Source organism: Oncorhynchus masou, chromosome 11 (assembly GCF_036934945.1).
Source record: "Oncorhynchus masou masou isolate Uvic2021 chromosome 11, UVic_Omas_1.1, whole genome shotgun sequence".
NCBI classification, from domain to species: domain Eukaryota; kingdom Metazoa; phylum Chordata; class Actinopteri; order Salmoniformes; family Salmonidae; genus Oncorhynchus; species Oncorhynchus masou.
This window is the reverse complement of record NC_088222.1, coordinates 12943345-12968264: the sequence shown is the minus strand read 5'-3', so window position 1 is coordinate 12968264 and position 24920 is coordinate 12943345. Positions and strand designations below refer to the sequence as shown.

At 42.6% G+C, this 24920-nt stretch overlaps 2 protein-coding genes across 4 annotated transcripts in view; both read right to left on the bottom strand.

The window, feature by feature from the left end:
- Positions 1 to 1965: 1965 nt before the first annotated feature.
- On the bottom strand, positions 1966 to 6476 carry LOC135548135 (notch-regulated ankyrin repeat-containing protein A-like). 2 transcript variants are annotated; one of them, XM_064977424.1, is made up of 2 exons: positions 6266 to 6476; positions 1966 to 6128 (listed from the first exon to the last, which is right to left on the bottom strand). In XM_064977424.1, exon 2 carries the CDS (start codon positions 5584 to 5586, stop codon positions 5248 to 5250), a length of 339 nt encoding a protein of 112 aa, XP_064833496.1. In that variant the 5' UTR covers positions 5587 to 6128; positions 6266 to 6476; the 3' UTR covers positions 1966 to 5247. The 2 variants fall into 2 exon arrangements, with proteins under 2 accessions (XP_064833496.1, XP_064833495.1); XM_064977423.1 differs by having other exon boundaries at positions 1966 to 6097; positions 6266 to 6475.
- A 5926-nt stretch (positions 6477 to 12402) lies between these two features.
- Positions 12403 to 24920, bottom strand: part of exd3 (exonuclease 3'-5' domain containing 3) — a 67878-nt gene continuing 55360 nt past the window's right edge. For both annotated transcript variants that reach the window (XM_064977421.1, XM_064977422.1), the window contains exons 20-21: positions 13913 to 13979; positions 12403 to 13780 (exon numbers count right to left, since the gene is read on the bottom strand). In XM_064977421.1, coding sequence (XP_064833493.1) covers positions 13404 to 13780; positions 13913 to 13979 — 444 coding nt within the window. In that variant the 3' untranslated portion in view covers positions 12403 to 13403. The remainder of the gene's footprint in view (positions 13781 to 13912; positions 13980 to 24920) is intronic.

Here is a 24920-nt window from a genome sequence, read left to right as displayed (position 1 = left end):
AGCGAGGGAGACGGAGAGAGGGGTGGAGAGAGAGAGCGAGGGAGACGGAGAGAGGGGTGGAGAGAGCGAGACAGAGAGAGCGAGGGAGGGAGATGGAGGGGTGCAGAGAGAGAGCGCGAGGGAAGCGGCGCGAGGGAGACAGAGAGAGTGACAGGAGAGCAAGGGAGAAAGAATGGAGAGAGAGAGAGCGAGGGAGACGGAGAGAGGGGTGGAGAGAGAGCGAGCAAGGGGGAGAGCGAGACAGAGAGAGCGAGGGAGACGGAGAGAGGGGTGGAGAGAGCGAGCAAGGGGGAGAGCGAGACAGAGAGAGCGAGGGAAATGGAGAGAGGGGTGGAGAGAGCGCAAGGGAGACGGAAAGGGGAGACGGAGAGAGTGACAGGAGAGCAAGGGAGAAAGAGAATGGAGGAGAGAGAGAGGGGAAGGGAGAGGAGGTAGAATAGAAGGGCAAGGAGCAACTATGTGGTCTCAAGCCAACAGCAGGGGTGACTTTAATCTTTCAACACAAAGTTTTAGTCTTGGTTTATTTACCACTACAATACATCTAACGATATGTACTGCATGGAATTAGGCTGCAGACACTTCTACATCCAGTTAGATGTAGTGCAGATGAGGACGCTGCAGAGAGTTCTACATCCAGTTAGATGTAGTGCAGATGAGGAGGCTGCAGACACTTCTACATACAGATAGATGTAGTGCAGATGAGGAGGCTGCAGAGTGTTCTACATCCAGATAGATGTAGTGCAGATGAGGAGGCTGCAGAGAGTTCTACATCCAGATAGATGTAGTGCAGATGAGGAGGCTGCAGAGAGTTCTACATCCAGATAGATGTAGTGCAGATGAGGTTCTACATCCAGATGCAGAGAGTTCTACATCCAGATAGATGTAGTGCAGATGAGGAGGCTGCAGAGAGTTCTACATCCAGATAGATGTAGTGCAGATGAGGCTGCAGAGAGTTCTACATCCAGATAGATGTAGTGCAGATGAGGAGGCTGCAGAGTTCTACATCCAGATAGATGTAGTGCAGATGAGGAGGCTGCAGACACTTCTACATCCAGATAGATGTAGTGCAGATGAGGAGGCTGCAGAGAGTTCTACATCCAGATAAATGTAGTGCAGATGAGGAGGCTGCATACTGTAAGCAGCACACTTCCTTAAGACAGTCACATTTAACTCCAAAGCAGGAAATGTCAGACTTGTGTGTTTGAGGATTAAAAGGTTAAGTTTGTAATATCCATTTTGAAATGTCAGACTTGATTTACGCTTACGAAAAATGTCTCAACCCCCACAAAAAAACTCTGTTAATTAGAAAACCCGTGTGTGACAGAGCAACAGACAGAGACCGACTGACAGAGATACTTGTTTATTTTCCCTTTTGTACAATCGCTACAAAACTAACATGAAATGTCTTTTTTATTTTGGAACTTGTGATGTTTACTGTCATTGTTTATTATCTATTTCACTTGCTTTGGCAATGTAAACATGTTTCCCATGCCAATAAAGCCATTGAATTTGAGTGAGAGAGAGGGACCGCCAGAGGGAGAGAGAGAGCGAGGCAGACAGGGAGAAAAAGAGAGAAACAGACAAGTGCCCAGGGGGTTAATAGAGAGAAGAGGAATAGTGATGCAGAGCCAGAGAGTTGAGCTAGGGTCCTTCCTCAGACTACACAGACAGAGAGAAACATAAAACCTGCATACACTGGGGAGGGAACCCTGCCTTCTATAAACCAGAACTACCCACAATCATGTGCGTGGCTCTTTTATCCAGCATGTGAAAAGATGAGGCTGACTGAATAACAAAGGGAGAGAATGGGGATCCGGATGGCCTGGGAGAGGGGCAAGAGGGGATCTGGGCTAGCCTGGGAGAACGGGAGAGAGGAGGGGTATGTGCCCGTCACTATTCTTCTCTATGGGTAACGGGGGCTGGGACTGCCTGGGGGTAGGGAAAAAGAAACATGCATAGACACACAGAGTTTAAAGATTTTTTTTTACTGGCTTGTACACAAACGTACAAAAATATTACAGCACTCATTTTCTCAACACACATCATGATCACAGTGTTACAAACGTTCAAAAACAAAATACAGACCAAAAACAAGAAAACCCAAAATCAAAACACGATGGAACTTCAGCATCACTCATTAAACTCAGACATTTGTTTTTGTTTCGCTCGAAAAAAAGCAAAACGAAAACAGAACACGCCCCGGCCCAATTTATTTATTTAAACGTCAGCACTTTCTCTCATTCATTTACACCTATCCAGTCGTCCTCTCTCGGGCCATAAATGTTATGACACTTGAGTAGAACAACCAAACGCTGTGCAATTTGTTTTGTAACAATGATCTTACCATCAAATGTATTTTTCCCCTTTCATAACAACAGGAGGAGGACAGCACTTCAGAAAAGAAAGTGCTCCAAGATATTTCAGCATATTTTATATAAACAGTACCAGTCAAAAGTCAGGACCCACCCACTCACTCCAGGGTTTTTCTTTATTTTTATACCTACCCTTGAATGAGTAAGTGTCCAAACTTTTGACTGGTACTGTATATAAACACATACCCGATCACAAAGATTCAAACAATCTTTGCCTTAACACAATGTTTCACAAAGTTTACACACAAAACATTACAACCTGGAGTTGTTTTTATACAATAGTATTTTGTTGTGTTCCTTTTTTTTCTATTCGGAAAAACAATACAATTTGACTTGATAAAAAGTCAACTTAATCAACAACAGTCAGTGCAATATTTAAAATATATATATATAAAAAATATCAAGTTTAAGACAAGCGATGCATATTTTTTTGTTCCACTAAAACCAATCTATTCCTTGATGTTTCTTTCTAATCCATTTAGTTTGCTTTTCCAGGTACATGGAAGGACAGTCCTTCATCCCTGGTGTCTCTCCTTACTGTAGGGAGGGAAGACCCCCAGGTAGCAACATAAAGCCACACACAGGCCAGGGAAGGGGAACACAGCTCAACTCACTCAGGACACAACAGTCAGATGAATGCAGCACACACAGACATATATACACACATTCATTCATGCACGCATGTGCACTCTCTCTCACACACACACACACACACACAGAGAGAGATACACAGGGATTTTCATTGAATGACTGTGATGCTATCAGATATTTTTCTTTCACTTACTGTTGGCCATTGAGTAAAATCTAATATAAAACATACAAGCAGCATTGAAACAAACATTAGGGTGCCATGACTTTCAAAATGCAGCAGGCAGTTTAAACCATTTGTTTTATATATATATATCCTGCAATAGTCATGTAGATGTTAGTCATCATAACATGAGTAATAAAATGTTTTACTCCTGCTCAGTAGTAACTATTTCTAAGCCTTAACACCTGCAGTTACCCGGACAGGCACCAGGGGGCGTAAAAGGCTCTGCATTTTGTGCAATAAAACTCCCTGCATTTATAAATCAGGCAATAAAATGCAAATTTTTGTGACTAAATAGAAACTTCAAACAGAACGACTATATAATGCATAAAACAAAAAAAAGGCAATGTGTGTTTGCAAACATACCTTTACAGAAAGGCAAAAAAAATAAAACGCTTTGCTTGTCAGATTAAAGTTTGGTTGTAGTGTGGGAAATAAATTCATCCCAGATGAAGATAAGAAACGGGCTTGATTAATATGAAATAGACATTATTGCTTTGCAGAAGAAACACCATAGTTGTCTCCTAGCCTATATCACTGGGTTAAATAACATTGGCTTGGGGCCTACTGCTAAAATAGCTATCACTTAAAATGTCTGTGTGGGTATGAGCATTATTTTTGGCCTATAGGCAGGCTTGGGGATAGGCTAGATCAGTGGTTTCCAACTAGGGTGGGGTACTAGGACCCCTGGGTATTGGCCTATCAACAGGGGGTACTTGAGAAGACTCAGCAGACCATAGGCCTACTGGTAAAATGCACCTGGGGGGGTACTTCAGGTACAGTAACCAAAAATGGTTGGGATCCACTGTGTTAAAGGATGTGTGTGACTCCCCATATTGGAGTGTTGTGGAGTGAGCAAGAGTCCAATGGTTTTGAATACTTTACAGTCGAGGTAGTTGGCAAATAAAACCAAACAAGAAGTTAATGAGGGACAAAGAAGAGTCTCTCTTTAGCAAGGTCAAATTTAGGCTTATTGTGACATGGGGTCTCCACACAGGATAGTTAATACTATGATAAGCATAGCGTCTGAAGCAGCTTTATAAGTCACCCTAAATATTCTTAAACCTAACAGATTTGATTTGAAAAGAGTAAGCACAGAATTTTCAAAATGCATCTGGTCAATGTACCTTCATAAATAGAACCCAGCCTGTGTTCACAGTGATGACCAGGGTTGTTCGTTAAAATACTGAAAGGAGATTAAAGTGAATTCCAAATGCCACTTTCCTGACGTTTTGATACAAAGCGAAAGCAGCGGTTTATATCACATTAACCATTGACACTGCGGTCGCACTGGCCTGAAAAGACATTGATACATGCCAGCAGCCTGCTTGAAGGCAGGGCGCATTTAGCTACTTTTTTTTATTATAAAGAAACAAAGTAAAGCTATTGTGTAAAGTACTTAACAACATTAAGTCAATCGTTGTTACAATGATTACACATCTGGAAATGCCGGTTGGGTGTAATATATATATAGGCCTAATAATGCTGCTCTTTGAAATAGATCAAATCCTATAATTTAAAAAAGAAATAGCCAAATATAGTATGGCCTTCATTTCCCGTGTTCACCTTCTTCCCTTTCATATATTCCAGCATGCAGCCACAGCAACAAGTGCCATCTTTTAGTATATAAAATCATTTAAAAAGGGTCCTCTGTGACCACCGCAGCTACAAGGCGACAGACACCTCAATACGAAGCCCAATAAAGAAGTGTTTCAATGTAACCGCGACAAAAAAATATAGAAAGTCTATCGCTGCGTAAAAACTAAGCTGCAATCAGGTCTCGGGAGCCAAACACGGGCTTAGTTATTTTATACGTCCCAATCTATTATGCACGTTCAAGGAAAAAGCTTTAGTACCAACCCACCAAAATGGCGTTTTTTTATGCTGAAGCGGATACAAGAACCATGTGGCGTTTGACTCACGAGTGAGAGAGACCCCCGTTTGGTTTTGATGAAAGGGAAGTTACTGTGTTTTGTAGGCTATAATTTGGCACAACTATAGATCGAAACGCTAATTTACAAGAGCCTGGCTTTCCGTGTGTTTACCTGACAGCAGTGTAGCAGATCACCGTGCGCCAGAGGAGTACTTTGCCTTAGTGATGAGGTATAGGACTATGTCTTGATGTCCTCCAAAAGCGGCAATGTGTAAGGCACTCCACCCTTCCCTGTTCGCCAATCGAATATCGGCTCCGAATTTCACCAGCAGTTTTACAAGTTCGAGATTCCCATCGATGACTGACTGATGCAACGCCGTCTGTCCTTCGGGCCCGAAGGAGTTGACATTGAATTCGCAGTTTGTCATGTTCTGGAGCAACGAGTGGAGTTCCTTTGTGTTGCCTTGCTTCACCGCCTCTTGGAATACGATCTGAGGCGCAGAGCAAGTTGATACATCCCCTTGACTCATGGTGAAATCGGGATATAGAGATAGATCCTGTGCCTTTCTATCTGATAGTGACTGATTGGAGGCTCTGGCGTTGAAATACCCCCCAAATACTGGATTAATACCAGTTGTAAGGCACTTTAAAAACGTGTATACTATAGATATGGTAAAACCACTAATATCCCAAAATGGACATAGACAAAATAACACACTTGGTGTGCAAAAGATTAAAGGTTGCGAAATCCAACTCCCTACAAAGTGTGTTTATAAGAGATCCAAGTGTCGCAAGGTGTAGTCTCCCCCTCTTCTCCTCCGTTGTTACTAGCAGCAACAGGTAGTATATGTTATATTGCAGAAATGGAGCAGAGCGACAGTTGAAACTTTTCTTCTGTAGGTATTCTGGAAGAACGACCACGGTTATCTCCAAACAAGGTGAATAAAATGCAGTTGAATCTGGGCAGGTTGGTTCTTCTTGCGATTTTACCCTCTTGCCTGCAGGATCCTGGAGCCGCCGCAGTTCGTCTGGCAAGGGTGGCTGTGAGACAGGTAGGATCCACGTAAGCGCACTGAACAATATTCCCCAACGGTTACATTCCAACGTCTACATCAAAAACACTTTTATGCACACTTTAAAGAATACGGTTGAGATACAATTCCCGATAACTGTTATGATTAAAATAGAAAACATGTGGGTACTACTTGCCTGTGACAATTGGACGGGTTCTGGCGACGACGTAGTATGAAATTCCCCCGCGTGCCCCGTGATTCGCGTCCTTCGTGCGATCCCAGTGAGTCTCTGCTCTGCAGTGCGCGCGAGGGGGATATTTTACGCGTCCTTTATTTGCATGACAATGGTATTCCATAGAATCAACTCTTGTGAAATGGGCGGAAATGGAGCGAGGTAATTGGCTACTGGGTCCGTTTTGGGGAGGGTCCACACGTGTGAAACCTTAGAGTAAGGCGTGGTCTCGTGGAAACAAATGGCATCTATAAAATAAAACATTTATAAAATTGACAATTTTACTCCCTCGCATAAGAGACGTGACTCGAGGGAGGATGGTGTTGAAGGAGTCATAAACGACATCGTGAAAAAATGTAGAGAAAAGCAATATGTTGTTTAGGAGAGCAGCGGATCCAAGGGATTAACGGGACTATTGCGCATGGAGTCATAGGGCATGTTGCAAAAACTATTCGGATCTGAAGTTGTATTTCTACGGACGAATAGTGCAACCACACAAGCATGTATATATATATATATATATATTAATGTAAAAAACAAAGGAGTAATACTGTACTGTAAAGGGCCTGTTATGCGTCGTATTTCGTCCCATGATGTTAATTCGGGCTCATTCGGCGTTAAACGCGACAAACTAGAAAAGCCGAGTTGTGGTTTGCTACTACATGTCAACAACGATGTCCAACTTCTTCTGAAACAATGGAATACTTTGTAATTGTCACCAGTGGATTGTCACCAGTGGTGTAGAATAAAAACTGTGTGCTACTGACGATCGCTAGAGATCTGATACTGTACACATAACGTGGCCAAATATAGATAACATATGCTTATTCCATAGTTTCACGACTCTAAAATACTAAAAACTAAAACTTTGTTAGGTTTATACATTTCACACAAACAGATAAGGTTTTTCCTTATCGTATATAAAATAGGGTGACAAAATACGCATGAGCCTACTTTAGGAAATAAACATATTTGACTTATTTACTTGTCTGCAGTCTAGCTCTTTTGGCAATAACGATGTATACATTAGACAGAGAAAAACAAATGGCCACTGAAACTTCTGTAAAACAACTCGAGCCCAAGTCTAGTGGTATAGCCTCCCTCCATATAATAACGCCAAGAGAAGAGACACCTCTCTGGCGGTTACAATCCATCTAAATGTCATCTGCGGATATTCCAGTTGTTTTAAAGTGACAAGAAGCAATATAACTTCAAATAACAAAAGCCCGTGCGACTTCCTTTTGCAAGTGAAAAGAGGTGACGTTGCGCATAGAATGGCACGCATCAGCCTAGTTCAGCCGCAGCATAGCTACCGTGGGAACCGGACGGCTGCGATTGTAAATTGTTGTCGCGCCTTGCTGGCCTGGAAACCACACAAGGTAAATTGAACCTTTTGCTCCGTTTGGTATAGGCTTCACTAGCCTGGGAGTCCTATCTATAGACCGATGTATGATACTTGAAACACCCTGTCTTTTCATAGTTAAGCAGTTTCCGTTTGTCCTCAGGTTCCCACACACTCCACTGTACACTCCAATGTACATTTGGTGCACGTATGCGATGACTCAGTCTGTTGATTAATAACATAGGCCTATGCATCCGATACGCAGGACCACTTTATCTCACCACAAAGGCAAATGCACATAGTAGCCTACAAATAATAATAAAACAAACTCATAACTTTGCTGGCTATGTTAGTAAATCTATGATGTGTGTAATATGAAAACAATTCAGCTGACAACTTCACATAACGGAAAAGCCACAATTGAATGGTTTCATCATACACCTACGTGGTATTTACTGGTGTGTGTGTGTGTGTGTTAATCAGTCTGCACACGTTTCCGTTTATTTGTACCATAGCTGAGAGAAACCAAGTGCATTTTGAAAATACATATCAATATGTGCAGACCTTTGGTTCCTGTTGAGACAGAAGGATTATCAAAATGCAGGCAAAAATAGTAACATTGACATACTCCTTTTGGAAAATGTATCATACTTTGCAGTGTCTGTGATGTGTAGGACTATTTTATTATTATTTAATGTCATATATAGGCATCTTTAGACAATACTAAACCATAGCCCACAGTCATAGAGCTCCCCAAACTAGCCAGCAGAGATCCTAAACATCTCAGGAACATCTGTCCACTAATCAAAAAGCGGTGTCAGGCCAGTTGGAAAACATTTGCACAGAACCCTGCAGGAGCCTTTGGCCAAAGGAAGGTGTCTGGTCAGAGTTCCTGACGTAACGTACTGGTCTTATTCGGATTTTGTTTTTGCTTGATTCTGTGGCTTTATCTAAATGGTATTCTTATTCAGACTCTTGAAACATTTGCTCGATACAACCAAAATACACCCTTAACACGTGGATGTAATTACGCTCCTTTGTAAAGACAGCAACGATATGTTGTGTATGTCATTTTTTTAAGAAGGGGAATTTCTGTATATGGAGCAAACGAAAGCACTCAAACAATAATTGCGGATACATTTTTTTAATTAAATAAGCAAATTAATGTTTTCATCGTGATGCCAAAAAACGAGTAATATAACATTGTCTCTAAAATGCTTAGACAGGTATATAACTATTCGTTATATTAGTAGTCTACATGGTATCTACTGGAGTGTAATCTGTGTCATTTTACCTCACACCATCATTCCAAATTTAGCATTTGACCCTACCCAAATCCACGTGCAATCCGTACGCAAAGTAGAATCAGCGGTCTCCATAGGATGACCAATAAACAAAAATGTGAGAGGAATGTGACAAATGTGTTGGTGCTGGTAGCGCAACGGTAATCTCCCATATTTGGAGGCCCTCCATAATTTCAAGAGGGTATCGATTCGTAGCAGTCAAAACAACATTAGCCTAGTAGCGTATCCTACTTTTCAAACTTCTAAATTGACAGCTACTGAATGGTATATAAGCTATGTGAAATAAATACCAGATCTATCCTATTTCTATTTCTGATAAACAATATATTTTTAAAAACATTTTTATAATCGACGGAAGAGAACACACACAAGCGTGACTTGATATTATGTGTAGAAACCGAAGAGAGTCAGGCCGTCATATGTAAGGTTTGGCGCCGGGGCGACAGAACAGACAGGACGGGAGGAGCCCCTAACCGCCACTGACTCAGAGCACAGGGATTCTGTGGAGCGGGCTGTGACGGTTCAATGGAGGGAGGGGCTTCAGAAGCCAATTCATTACAGCACCACGTGTTTAAGGAGCGTGGGAAAGAGGCGAGTTTTTCTTCCCAGCAAAGAAAGAGCGAGGATCAAATAACAGTGCAGCAAAAAACTGCGAGCAAGCAGCTTCTTTCTATACGCAGCGCGGCCAGGGATAGATAGACCCTGCAACCGGACAGGGATAGATAGACCCTGCAACCGGACAGGGACGGCCAGGCGGGGCAGTTTATTTCAGGCAGGAGGGCTGGAGAAAAAAATAGTGGCGCTAAATACTTCAAATACTAACCTACTATTCAGGGTTCATTGAAACATGTTTAAACAAAATGATACCTTCAAAGATAGACGTAGACTGAATGGAGCACAGAACACTTCGGGGAAACCATGAGAACGCACCATGCACTTCCGTTTTAGATGATAGATTATCCAGTCTTCTTTCCCTTGCAACAAAACGCGAATTGACCTAAATCATTTTTCTCTCTCTACAGACGGAGGCTCCCCCAGCCATACAGAGAGATCACATTTTTCGGGCAAATTGCCAAGCAACAGTTTCAAGTTTTAATGTCACATGCACAAAGTACAGTGAAATGCCTTTCTTGCAATCTCAAAACCCAACAATGCAATAATCAATAATAATGTATTAAAATAAAAAATAAAATAAATTAAAATAAATATTAAATAAGTAAGCATACTATATACAGGAAATATATTTTTAAAGTCCGTTCCAATACCATATTTACAATGTGCAGGGATAATACAGTGGAGGTAAGGCGACTAGGCAACAGGATATAAGCAGCTTGTATGTGAGTGGGTGTGTGTATATAGAGTCAGTATAAATGTATGTTCATATTATGTGTGTGTAAGCAAATTATGGAGTGTTTGTGTGTTGGAGTGTCAGTGTGTGTATGGCCCTGTGAGTGTGTAGAGAGACAGTGAAACAATTTAAATAAAAGGTACAAGGTAAACTCAGTCTGTGTAGCTATTTTGTTAGCTATTTAGTAGTCATATTGCTTGGCGGTAGAAGCTGTTCAAGAGCCTGTTGGTGTCAGACTTTATGCCCCGGTACCTCTTGCCGTGCGACAGTAGAGAAAATAGGGGTCTTTAACAATTTTCCGGGCCTTCTTTTCCCACCGCCTGGTATAGAGGCCCTAGATGGCAGGGAGCTCGGTCCCAGTGATGTACTGGACCTATTTACACAAGTATTCAGACCCTTTGCTATGAGACTCAACATTGAGCTCAGGTGCATCCTGTTTTCATTGATCATCCTTGAGATGTTTCTACAACTTGATTGGAGTCCACCTGTTGTAAATTAAATTGATGAGACATGGTTTGGAAAGGCACACACCTGTCTATATAAGGTCCCACAGTTGACAGTGCATGTCAGAGCAAAAACCAAGCCATGAGGTCCTTCCAGAAGGACAACCATCTCAGCAGCACTCCACCAATCAGGCCTCTATGGTAGAGTGGCCAGACGGAAGCCACTCCTCAGTAAAAGGCACATGACAGCCACTTGGGAGTTTGCCAAAAGGCACCTAAAGACTCTCAGACCATGAGAAACAAGATTCTCTGGTCTGATGAAACCAAGATTAAACTATTTGGAGCGAATGCCAAGCTTCACGTCTAGAGGAAACCTGGCACTATCCCTACAAAGAAGCATGGTGGTGGGAGCATCATGCTGTGGGGATGTTTTTCAGCTGCAGGGACTGGGAGATGGTTCGGTATTGGGCCATGATTTCTAAAAGTTTAGATAGCTGGCTAGACTAACTACCAATCTACAAATGCTTCGCTGACATGGCTAATTGAGTGACTGTGAGTGAGTGACAAGAGAAATAACCTAATTGCACCTGGTGTATTCTAATATTCTTCCTTATGTTGCTTTAACCTTTAACCTGCTCTGACTGACAGTTGATGAACTACTGTCACAGAAGAACAGTTGATGTACAGAGAAGCACTTTTACTTGACAAAACTAAGTACCGTAACCGTCAACTGAAGCAACAAAAGCCTTTATTATCTTGATGTTTGGTCCTCTGTGTTCATTTGTTTAGCATGGACGGATAGAGGATAAAGCAGCTCACACCTCTGTTGACCAGGGACTGAAACAGAAATGGGGCCAGGGGACGGTTTGAGTTACCAGGTGACCTTGAGCGGTGGGTCACGCTACACCACCAGTCCCATTGGTGGGTCACGCTACACCACCAGTCCCAGAGGTGAGCGGTGGGTCACGCTACACCACCAGTCCCAGAGGTGGGTCACGCTACACCACCAGTCCCATTGGTGGGTCACGCTACACCACCAGTCCCAGAGGTGGGTCACGCTACACCACCAGTCCCAGAGGTGGGTCACGCTACACCACCAGTCCCAGAGGTGGGTCACGCTACACCACCAGTCCCAGAGGTGGGTCACGCTACACTACCAGTCCCAGAGGTGGGTCACATTACACCACCAGTCCCAGAGGTGAGCGCTACACCACCAGTCCCAGAGGTGGGTCTACACCACCAGTCCCAGAGGTGGGTCACACCACCAGTCCCACACCAGTCCCAGAGGTGAAGGTCAACGTAACCACCACTATCACCAGTCCCAGAGGTATGAGAAGTACACCACCAGTCCCAGAGTTACAACACCAGTCCCAGAGGTGAAGTCAAGTAAACCACTATCACCATCCAATATGAGAAGTGCCTCCAGACATCTTAGGTGAATAATAGTCTTTAGATTGCCTAAAAGTCAATGAAGACCTCCTGTTGAAATAGAGCAATAAGATCAGCACATAATAGCCATAGATATCCAAAACGTTATGCTAATAATTAAAGAAAAGTAAGAAAATGAACTAAGATGTTGGCTACACCTCATCTCAGACTGGTTGAAGCCTGTCTACCACCATCCTAAGATAAGGATGAAATAAATAATTGACAGAAATACGGAACGCCATCAGTGATAACGAGAGTTACCTTTTTATAAAACAACTTATTTCATAATCAACAATAAAATACAGGATTCACAGAATATATAATAGTATGAAGCCCCTTGTCACTTATGGAAAAGTAGTTAAAATCAAACCGAGTTTAAGATGAAGAACATATACCGTACCAGTTAAGTTTTAGAACACCTACTCATTCCAGGTTTTTTTTTTTTTTTTTTTAAACTATTTTCTACAATGTAGAAGACATAAAAAATAACACATATGGAATCATGTAGTAACCAAGGAGAGTGATGGGAGTGCTGCATCAGATGACCTGGCCTCCAATCACCCGACCTCAACCCAATTGAGATGGTTTGGGATAAGTTGGACCGCAGAGTGAAGGAAAAGCAGCCAACAAGTGCTCAGCATGTGGGAACTCCTTCAAGACTGTTGGAAAAGCATTCCTCATGATGCTGGTTGAGAGAATACCAAAACTGTGCAAAGCTGTTATCAAGATGGTTACTTTGAAGAATCTTAAATCTAAAATATATTTTTATTTGTTTAACACTTTTATGGTTACTACATGATTCCATATGTGTTATTTCATAGTTTTGATGTCTTCACTATTATTCTACAATGTAGAAAAAAAACAAAACTTGAATGAGTAGATGTGTCTAAACTTTTGATTGGTACTGTGTCTTCATAAAACATATACTCGTAAAAAAGCTTCCCAGACAGTAGACCGCAGTCATAACCAGATCCATTCCCACATAAAAAGACAAACCAGTCTTTCAACTCATAATAACATATGGCTTCAAAACTGAAGGAAATTTGAAGGTCAAATTTGTGTTAATTCCATTGTAATAACATAACAGTCTGTAGAACGGGACGTAGTAAACTAGGAAGATAAAGTTTGACGAAATGGAACAGCACCAAAATAGGTGTGTGAAGACAGTAATCAGTACAGTAGGCCTAGTTCAGTCAGCGGCCATTTTGATCCCTGCAAGATGGACAGAGATTAGCGGTCAGAGGTTAGGGGTCGGTCCTGTTGGGTTGAAAAACTCAAGAGTATCTTCAGTATCCTCAGTGATACACAACACTTCCTGAAACTGTGACAAGACCCTGCTGAAGTGGGAGCCCTCCCAGAAGATCTTGCCACAGCCGGTGCAGATAAAGAAGAAGGGTATCCTGGGTAGCAGGCCGGGGGGCACGGTGTGCAGCTGTAACACCGCTCCCCTAGGGAAGGTGAGGGTGGAGGAGTCCAGGTCTGACAGAGGGGCCCAGCGACAATGAGGTGAGTACCTGGGGGCCCCTGGGGCCAGGAATGGGGCCGGGGAAGGGGGGTCGTCCCAGGTTTCACCCTCTGGTGGAACAGGAGCCTGCTGCTGTTGTTGTAGAAACCCTGCAGAGAGGAATAGAAAACTCACTGAATAGAAAATATTTGTCCCGCAGGAACTCCATTCATTTACTTTTCTAAATTAAATGTCCCACCTTTGAAACCAAAAGGTGTCTGAGGAAGGGACAGGGAACGTACCTCTCTCCTTCAGCAGGCGTGTCATGTTTTCTCTAGGCATCTTCAGGTACTGGTCACTGTTACACACCTTGAAATACATAAAGATACTGGTCACTGTTAAGGCTTTCGCATGCTTCGGTTCGGCTGACGCCTAGCCGAGAATCCAATGAGTGTTCTAGCGAACCAAACGAATGTTTCGATCATACTCCCTTAAAAGACCTTAGCTTCAATAGTTTGTCCATTTTGAGACTCCGTAGCCAATATACACTTCCTCAAAAGTCAGAATGAATCTAAGATAGCTCAAGAAATCTGTCATTCATTTTGACGTTTTTGCAGAGATCTTAGTCGGCAGGTAGCCTAGTGGTTAGAGCTTTGAGCCAGTAACCGAAAGGTTGCTAGATCAAATCCCCAAGCTGACAAGGTAAATATTTGTCGTTATGCCCCTGAACAAGGCAGTTAACACACTGTTCCTAGGCCGTCATTGTAAATCAGAATTTGTTCTTAACTAACCTGCCTAATTAAATAAAAGGTTAAATATAAAAATAAAAATAGGTCGCGCAATTTGACATCTAACTAAGCTGTTTGGTACAGCATAAACCCTTAACGAACACCAAAACTAAATAAAACGTCACACAATTTAGTCATAATATAATGCAAGAACTGTTCCAAACTGTTTCGGATCGGAGGCATGTGGACGACATTACACGCCCAGCCCTCCAACACACCTTGAAATACAGAAAGAAAAGTCCATATTTATCTACTGTATTACATCGGCATGGTATTCACAAGAGACATGAATGAAGCATGGAGCTGGCAACACCACATGTACTGAATAAATGTAGCTGTGTCAACTGTAAGTCACTTTGAATAAAAACATCTGCTAGCCAAAAAGAAAGCCTGTGTAAACCTTCCTCTCCAAGGTAAGGCATTTCGTGTGATGTTGTGAAGACCATCAGGCATTTCCGCAGCACCCACACACCAGACGAGAGTCAACCAGTGTCTACCCCACAGCCCATTCTCTCACACACACAACACACACCTCACCCCCCACCCCACCCAGGGGATGGAGAGGAACTGTGGAGACAGCGTTGACGCCTGGGTAGAATTCACACGTCCTTGGTGCTTTTGTGTTCTCCAGTTCTCCTGTCTCCAACCGCCCTGGCAGCACACTGGTGCTAAACGCCCTGTACATACACCTGAACTCCACCCCTGTGCAACAACACCACTTAAAGAAGGGGTCTGTAAATCAACAGACAGTCAGTAGAGTGAAAACAGGGCTGTATAAATTAGGGGAAAGTGGAGCAACGAAAATGAAAATGAGCATTTCTCATTGCAAAAGTTCAGGTATTCCCTCCCCGGCTTGGTGCCTAATGAATACCAGCCAGCTCAGTTCCTGTCCTGTGGACAGATCTAACCATCAGGCGGTGCACAACACCTTAATAACATGTATAATAATGTGTATAACGTGTGTAAATTATATGATGGGCTCCCAGGTGGCGCAGCGGTCTATTTATTTAGCCTTTATTTAATTAAGCAAGTCAGTTAAGAAATAATTAGTATTTACAATGACTGCCTACCCCAGCCAAACCCCAACTCGGACGACGCTGGACCAAATGTGCGCCACCCTATGGGACTCCCAATCACGGCCGGTTGTGATACAGCCCGAGATCGAACCAGGGTCTGTAGTGACCCCTCTAGCACTGAGATGTCTAAGGCACTGCATCTCAGTGTCACTACAGACTCTGGTTCGATCCCAGGCTGTATCACAACAGGTCGTGACTGGGAGTCCCATAGGGCGGTGCACAATTGGCCCAGCATTGTCCGGGTTAGGGTTTGGACGGGGTAGACCGTCATTGTAAAATAATAATTTGTTTTTAACTGACTTGCCTAGTTATAGAAATGTTAAATAAAATCTCTGGGATGAGTGGTAGAAGTGGTGGGAGTCTATTTTAATAAACATACACCATCAACAATAAATCCATTGTTAATATATTTTAGGTAGGTCCGAAGAAACATTGAGACTAATAAAATGTATTTTCAAAAGAATGGAATAGCATATTTAGCGTTTAATTAGGCCAATGTTACGGGTCTGTGTAGCTGTTGCTGCACCATCCAAATTAAATCAATAGTTCGTTATTTTGTTCATAAACAGACTAGACACACCTACCCGATCACAGTCAACACACATATACAGTCATGGCCAAAAGTTTTGAGAATGACACAAATATACATTTTCACCAAGTTTGCTGCTTCGGTGTCTTTAGGTATTTTTGTCAGATGTTACAATGGAATTCTGAAGTATAACTACAAGCATTTCCTAAGTGTCAAAGGCTTTTGTTGACAATTACATGAAGTTGATGCAAAGAGTCAATATTTGCAGTGTTGATCCTTCTTTTTCAAGACCTCTGCAATCTGCCCTGGCATGCTGTCAATTAACTTCTGGGCCACATCCTGACTGATGGCAGGCCATTCTTGCATAATCAATGCTTGGAGTTTGTCAGAATTTGTGGGGTTTTGTTTGTCTCCCCGCCTCTTGAGGATTGACCACAAGTTCTCAATGGGATTAAGGTCTGGGGAGTTTCCTGGCCATGGACCTAAAATATCAATGTTTTGTTTTCCGAACCACTTAGTTATCACTTTTGCATTATGGCAAGGTGCTCCATCATGCTGGGATAGGCATTGTTCATCACCAAACTGTTCTTGGATGGTTGTGAGAAGTTGCTCTCGGTGGATGTGTTGGTACCATTCTTTATTCATGGCTGTGTTCTTAGGCAAAAGTGTGTGTGAGCCCACTCCCTTGACTGAGAAGCAACCCCACACACGAATGGTCTGAGGATGCTTTACTGTTGGCATGACACAGGACTGATGGTAGCGCGCACCTCGTCTTCTTCGGACAAGCTTATTTCCGGATGCCCCAAACAATCGGAAAGGGGATTCATCAGAGAAAATGACCCAGTCCTCAGCAGTCCAATCCCTCTTCCTTTTGCAGAATATCAGTCTGTCCCTGATGTTTTTCCTGGAGAGAAGTGGCTTCTTTGCTGCCCTTCTTGACACCACGCCATCCTGAAAGTATTCTCCTCACTGTGCGTGCAGATGCACTCACACCTGCCTGCTGCCTTTCCTGAGCAAGCTCTGTACTGGTGGTGCCCCGATCCCGCAGCTGAATCAACTTTAGGAGATGTTCCTGGCGCTTGCTGGACTTTCTTGGGTGCCCTGAAGCCTTCTTCACAACAATTAAACTGCTCTCCTTGAAGTTCTTGATGATCCAGTAAAAAGTTGATTTAGCTGCAATCTTACTGGCAGCAATATCCTTGCCTGTGAAGCGCTTTTTGTGCAAAGCAATGATGACGGCACATGTTTCCTTGCAGATGACCATGGTTGACAGAGGAAGAACAATGATTCCAAGCACCATCCTCCCTTTGAAGCTTCCAGTCTGTTATTCAAACTCAATCAACATGACAGAGTGATCTCCAGCCTTGTCCTTGTCAACACTCACACTTGTGTTAACGAGAGAATCACTGACATGATGTCAGCTGGTCCTTTTGTGGCAGGGCTGAAATGTAGTGGAAATGTTTTTGGGGATTCAGTTCATTTGCATGGCAAAGAGGGACTTTGCAATTAATTGCAAATCATCTGATCACTCTTCATAACATTCTGGAGTATATACAAACTGAGGCAGCAGACTTCGTGAAAATGTATATTTGTGTCATTCTCAAAACCTTTGGCCATGACTGTACACTGATTGGACAAAACATGAAGAACACCTGCACTTTCCATGACAGAATGACCAGGTGAATACAGGTGAAAATGCCTTATTGAGGTCACTTGTTAAATCCACTTCAATTCAGTGTTCCCAAAATATTTAAGTGCCATTCAGAGGGTTTGCAAGACAAAATATTTAACGGGGTATGGTAGTAGGTGCCAGTCGCACCGGTTTGATTGTGTCAAGAACTGCAACGGTGCTGGGTTTTTCACGCTCAACAGTTTCCTGTGTGTATCAAGAATGGTCCACCACCCAAAGGACATCCAGCCAACTTGACAACTGTGGGAAGCATTGGAGTCAACATGGGCCAGCATCCCCGTGGAACGCTTTGATAACTTGTAGACTCTGTTCCCAGACGAATTGAGGCTCTTCTGAGAGCACAAAGGGGGGGGGGAGGTGCAACTCAATATTAGTATTCCTAAATGTTTGGAATACTCAGTGTACATTATAGTAAAACTATAGTGGAATATATCAGAATAAAATACAATATTCTTCCTATACAACTTGTATCACAGGAACGTGTGGAAACTCAAAAACATGTGGGGGAAAAAAGTGTTATTTTGAAATGGAGCCCAAGCCCATTGTTTGTTTACCCATGTTTAATCTCTTTCCTACCCTCACTCCACTATGTTAGGGAGCAGGCATAGGGTCTGATCTTCATCATGACACCGATAGAAAATAATAGCAATCTTTATTTTCAAAAGCATGTCTCGTGCTCGTATTTCACAACCTCTGACTTTTAGAGTTGCCTACACGAGATCGATCAAAATGAAAGGCCTACTTTTGATTCAGGCTAAATTGTTGCATGCTAAATGTTTATGATCAGTGATAGATGAGCAAATTAATAGATTTGCCATACCGGCTCCACTTATTTGCCATACCGGCTCCACTTATTTGCCATACCGGCTCCACTTATTTGCCATACCGGCTCCACTTATTTGCCCAGCCAGAAACAGATGAACCAAATAGCCTATACAGACAGATTCAGTGAAACAAAGTCACATTGATTGATTATCAGACAAGTCAGTGAAGTCACAGGATTTTGATCGGGAGTAAGCCTTGGCTACTAAATGACTGAAGAGCCAAATAATCCCCTTGTTAAACTACATAACATCCTGGCAAAATGTTCTAATCACTACTAATAAATGAGTCAACCAGACAAGATGATAATGAGCAGCATTCAGCTCAACTTAGCTAACATTTCCACAGCCTAATTGCAGTCGACCCATTATCCAAATGGAGATTAAGTGAAAACGGATTTATCAAGATGAGTCCCAACGCTGGTCTCAAAGCAGCGCTGACCCAATCAAAACGCTGCTGAAATGATAGTCTAATTGACCACACGCGGATAGGCTATTGTATTACAACGATTGGACGACTTTGGGAGTTTCAGTAAGCAACAATTTGATACATGCATTCAATTGCATTAAATCCAATAAAAAATATATTTGTCACATGCGCCGAATACAACCTTAGTGAAGTGCTTACTTACAAGTCCTAAACCAACAATGCAGAGTAAGAAAATATCTGCTAAATAAACTAAAGTTAAAAAAGTTACAATAAAATAACAGTGCTATATACAGTGGGTATAGAGTCAATGTGGTATAGAGTCAATGTGCGTGGGTACAGGTTAGTGGAGGTAATTGAGGTCATATGTACATGTAGGTTGAGTTATTAGTGACTATATATAGAGTAGCAGCAGTGTAAAAAAGGGGTCAATGTAAATAGTCTGGGTGGCCATCTGATTAACTGTTTAGCAGTCTCATGGCTTGGGGGTAGAAGCTGTTAAGAAGCCTTTTGGACATTGATTTGGCGTTCCAGTACTGCTTGCTGTGTGGTAGAAGAGAGAACAGTCTGTGACTTTAGGGCCTTCCTCTGACACCGCCTGGTATAGAGGTCCCGGATGGCAGGGAGCTCTGCCCCAGTGATGTACTGGGCCGTACGCACTACCCTCTGTAGCGCCTTGTGGTCGGATGCCGAGCAGTTGCCATACCAGGCGGTGATGCAACCAGTCAGGATGCTCTCGATGGTGCAGCTGTTGAACCTTTTGAGGATCTGAGGACTCATGACAAATCTTTTCAGTCTTCTGAGGGGGCATAGGCATTGTCGTGCCCTCTTCACGACCATGATAGTTTGTTGGTGATGTGGATACATTAGCCTACTTTGTTCCAATATTTGTGTCATTCAGTGCTATTCATTCCCACAGTAATTCTTCATGGATCCATCTAGTTGTGTTTGAGAAAACCATGCCTTGCAAAGTTTAGAACTGCCAGGAAGATAGTAGTAACAGGCGCTGCCTAGCAAACATCAAGAGATTAAGAGTGTAGTCCGTGTCAATGCAGCCTCAGCATTACGGCTACTTTTCATACTAAGCCGGTCAGAACTTTACTGAAATTACTAGTCATTTGGAGGAAATAAAAGTTTCTGCTTTGATACTGACAATACCTTTCAGATATAAAGAAAAGTAGCAAAAGAGTTGGTGGGAAAAGTTATATAAGCAATGTGAGTGTAGAGACTGCAGTGTAGTCCATTGAGGTGTGGGAGTGACACAGGTGTGAACCTCTGAATGGAGACATCGCTCTCACGCCCTCAGTATTCTACCTTGGCTGATCTCTCACTCACTCACACACACACACACCAGCATTTCAGCCAGGAAAACAGTCACTATTTACTCAGCTCAAAGTTTCCCATGGTTGAGCAAGTCACAACCTGCTCCCGTAACTCTCCCAGCTTATCCATGTGCTGTTTTCATTCCTTCCATCCACGTTTGTTACACAGACACAACACACAGACACAAACACAACGTCCTCACACACACAGTCCACACACACACAGTCCACACACACACACACACACACTTCTGACACAAATACACACACACTGTCCACACACACATACCGTTCTGACACAAATACACACCGTTCTGACACAAATAGACACCATCCTCATCACACACACACACTACCATAAAATGCTACTTAAAAAATACATACATGTTGTCCACACAAACACAACAAATGTGTCAAATGTTTCATGAGTGTTGCTAAGATACACTTGTAACCCAGCTCTCTATACTCTTCTTACAAGTCTGGGTATCTCACACTTTTTGGGGACAAAGAGAATGTTCGTTGTTGTGACAATAAGGGTATTAAGAATGTGATACTGTGTGTGAAAGGAGAGGTGGTGGAGAAAAGGCTAGAGAGGAGAAAGGCAAGTGAGTGAAGAGGGAGAGGAAAGGTGGGAGGTGGTGGGAGAGAGACTTCTTCGACTGACACACAGTCCCTCTCTCCTCTCCTCAGGCCGCTCCCATGGGAAAATCCTGGACCGCACACAGGAGGCAGGACTGGCTGACTGCTGGGTCACACAACCCAGTGCCGATAGCCAATGGAGAGCGAGTGAGCCAGCCGCTAGCCAATGGAGTGTTAGAGACACGAGCCGCTAGCCAATGGAGAGCTAGTGACCCGGGCCGCTAGCTAATGGCGAGCCGGCCACTAGCCAATGGAGCACTAGTGACCCGAGCCACTAGCCAATGAAGCGCTAGTGACCCGGGCCGCTAGCGAATGGAGCATTAGTGATTTGATTCAAACTGCAGCGAGAGGAGAGTGGAGTGATTCAGGTAAAGATCAGCTAGGGAGGGAAGAGTAACAGCATGGGAACTGGGGGGGAGGGGAGTTGGAGACAGAGAACGAGAGCAGGCGAGAGATTCTCCAGGACCAGCCTCTCTCTCCTCTAGAAGTTACCTGACCTCTCTGCTATGTGGTAGTTGGTATGCTAGGAACGATGGCCAACACATTGATACAGATGCAAAATAAAAAGCACTATCTGTTTATTTCATTGAAACTAAAATAAATACAAGTGGGTACAAACCAAACCATATCGTCGGTGCTTAAAATGATTAAATGAACCAAAGTAAATAAGGTGCAGTCAGTGCTCACACATGTGGATTGTTGAGTACATGACATACAAATCAACTGGGCACACCTCATTCCAGGGTTTTTCTTTATTTCTTTACTATTTTCTACATTGTAGAATAATAGTGAAGACATCAAAACTATGAAATAACACGTGGAATCATGTATTAACCAAACAAGTGCTAAACAACTCAAAATATATTTTATATCTGAGATTATTCAAAGTAGCCACCACTTGCCTTGATGACAGCTTTGCACACCCCTACCTTGTCACAGCACAACCGATTGGCTCAAACGCATGAAAAAGTAAGAAATTCCACAAATGTACTTTTAACAAGGCACACTTGTTAATCGAAATGTATTCCAGGTGACTACCCCATGAAGCTGGTTGAGAGAATGCCAAGCGTGTACAAAGCCGTCATGAAGGCAAAGGGTGGTTACTTTGAAGAAACTAAAATATATTATTTTGATTGTTTAACACTTTTTTGGTTACTACATGATTCCATATGTGTTATTTCATTGTTTTGATGTCTTCACTATTAGTCTACAATGTAGAAAAAAGTACAAATTAAGAAAAACCTTTGAATGAGTAGGTGTGTCCAAACTTTTGACTGGTTCTGTATGTATACATGAACTAATATGATGGCACATACACAAAACCTTTCAAACCATCAAAAAGTGCTTTTTTGTTGTTGTTGACTTTCCCAGTTACAACTATGGAAATGACTTGTTTAAGGGGTGTAATGTGTGCATTTAGCTGCTCTGCAGTAGAAAACTCATTGAGTTTGGACTCCCCACTTTCACATCACAGAGACCCTGCAGCTCTTTGATTAGTGCATCTGGGTTAATGAGTAGGTCTGACCTGTGATGGACCCTGATCGTGGAACAGCTAGGGTCCTGTCCTGACTGAATATAGTCTAACTCTGGCTAATATCACAGACAGCTCAGCAGCCAGGCATGTTTTTCCATTTGTGTTTCCACCAACATACAGCTTTGTGACGTCAGATAATGTTAGGTTATGTTGATAATGTTGGGTTATGCAGTCTAGACAATGTCGGGTTATGTTGATAATGTTAGGTTATATTGGGTTATACAGTCTAGACAATGTCGGGTTATGTTGATAATGTTGGGTTATGCAGTCTAGACAATGTCGGGTTATGTTGATAATGTTGGGTTATATTGGGTTATACAGTCTAGACAATGTCGGGTTATGTTGATAATGTTGGGTTATATTGGGTTATGCAGTCTAGACAATGTCAGGTTATGTTGATAATGTTGGGTTATATTGGGTTATACAGTCTAGACAATGTCGGGTTATGTTGATAATGTTGGGTTATATTGGGTTATGCAGTCTGGACAATGTTGGGTTATGTTGATAATGTTGGGTTATATCGGGTTATGCAGTCTAGACAATGTCGGGTTATGTTGATAATGTTGGGTTATATTGGGTTATACAGTCTAGACAATGTCGGGTTATGTTGATAATGTTGGGTTATATTGGGTTATGCAGTCTAGACAGTGTTGGGTTATGTTGATAATGTTGGGTTATATTGATAATGTTGGGTTATACAGTCTAGACAATGTCGGGTTATGTTGATAATGTTGGGTTATATTGGGTTATGCAGTCTGGACAATGTTGATAATGTTAGGTTATGTACGCGGCTGGTAGCCTAGTGGTTAGAGCATTGGACAAGATCGGATCCCCGAGCTGACAAGGTACAAAATCTGTCATTCTGCCCCTGAACAAGGCAGTTAAACCCACTGTTTCTAGGCCGACAATGAAAATAAGAATTTGTTCTTAAATGACTTTCCTAGATAAACATTTTTTATAGTGCCTTCGGAATGTTCAGACCCCTTGACTTTTCACACATTTTGTTACGTTACAGCCTTATTCTAAAATGGATTACATGTTTTTTCCCCCTCAATCTAAACAAAATACCCCATAATAATAATTCAAAAAGGTTTATAGAAACTGTTGCAAATTTATTACAAATAAAAAACAGAAATATCATATTTACATAAGTATTCAGACCCTTCACTCAGTACGTTGTTGAAGCACCTTTGGCAGTGATTACAGCATCGAGTCGTCTTGGGTATGACGCTACAAGCTTGGCACACCTGAATTTGGGGAGTTTCTCCCAATCTTCTCTGCAGATCCTCTTAAGCTCTGCTGCACAGCTATTTTCAGGTCTATCCAGAGATGTTCGATCAGGTTCAAGTCCGAGCTCTGGCTGGGCCACTCAAGCACATTCAGAGACTTTTCCTGAAGCCACTCCTGCGTTGTCTTGGCTGTGTGCTTAGGGTTGTTGTCCTTTTGAAAGGTGAAGCTTCGCCTCAATTTGAAGCCCTGAGTGTTCTGGAGCAGGTTTTCATCAAGGATCTCTCTGTACTTTGCTCCGTTCATCTTTGTCTGACTAGTCTCCCAATCCTTGCCGCTGAAAAACATCCCCACAGCATGATACTGCCACCACCATGCTTCATCGTAGGTATGGTACCAGGTTTTCTCCCGATGTGACGCTTGACATTCAGGCCAAAGAGTTCAATCTTGGTTTCATCAGACCAGAGAATCTTGTTTCTCATGGCCTGATAGTCTTTAGGTGCCTTTTGGCAAACTCCAAGTGGACTGTCATGTCTGGCCAAGAAGGCCTGATTGGTGCTGCAGAGATGATTGCCCTTCTGGAAGTTTCTCCCATCTCCACAGAGCAACTCTGGAGCTCTGTCAGAGTGACCATCGGGTTCTTGGTCACCTCCCTGACCAAGGCCCTTCTCCTCCAATTGCTCAGTTTGGCTGGGCGGCCAGCTCTAGGGATAGTTTTGGTGGTTCCAAACTTCTTCCATTTAAGAATGGAGGCCACTGTGTTCTTGGGGACCTTCAATGCTACAGACATTGTTTTGATACCCTTCTCCAGATCTGTGCCTCGACACAATCCTGCCTCGGAGCTCTACGGACAATTCCTTCGACCTCATGACTTGGTTTTTGCTCTGACATGCACTGTCAACTGTGGGACCTTATATAGACAGTTGTGTGCCTTTCCAAATCATGTCCAATCAATTGAATTTACCACAGGTGGACATCAAGTATGATCAATGAAAAGAAGATGCACCTGAGCTCAATGTCAAGTGTCATAGGAAAGGGTCTGAATACTTATGTAAAATAAGGTATTTCTGTTTGCTAAAATAAAAAAAAATAAAACAAATGGGGCTGTGTCATTATGGGGTATTATGTGTAGATTGCTGTGATTTATTTACTTATTTAATCCATTTTAGAATAAATCTGTCACACAACAAAATGTGGGAAAAGTCAAGGGGTCTGAATACTTTCCGAAGGCACAGTATCCTAGATAATGTTGGGTTA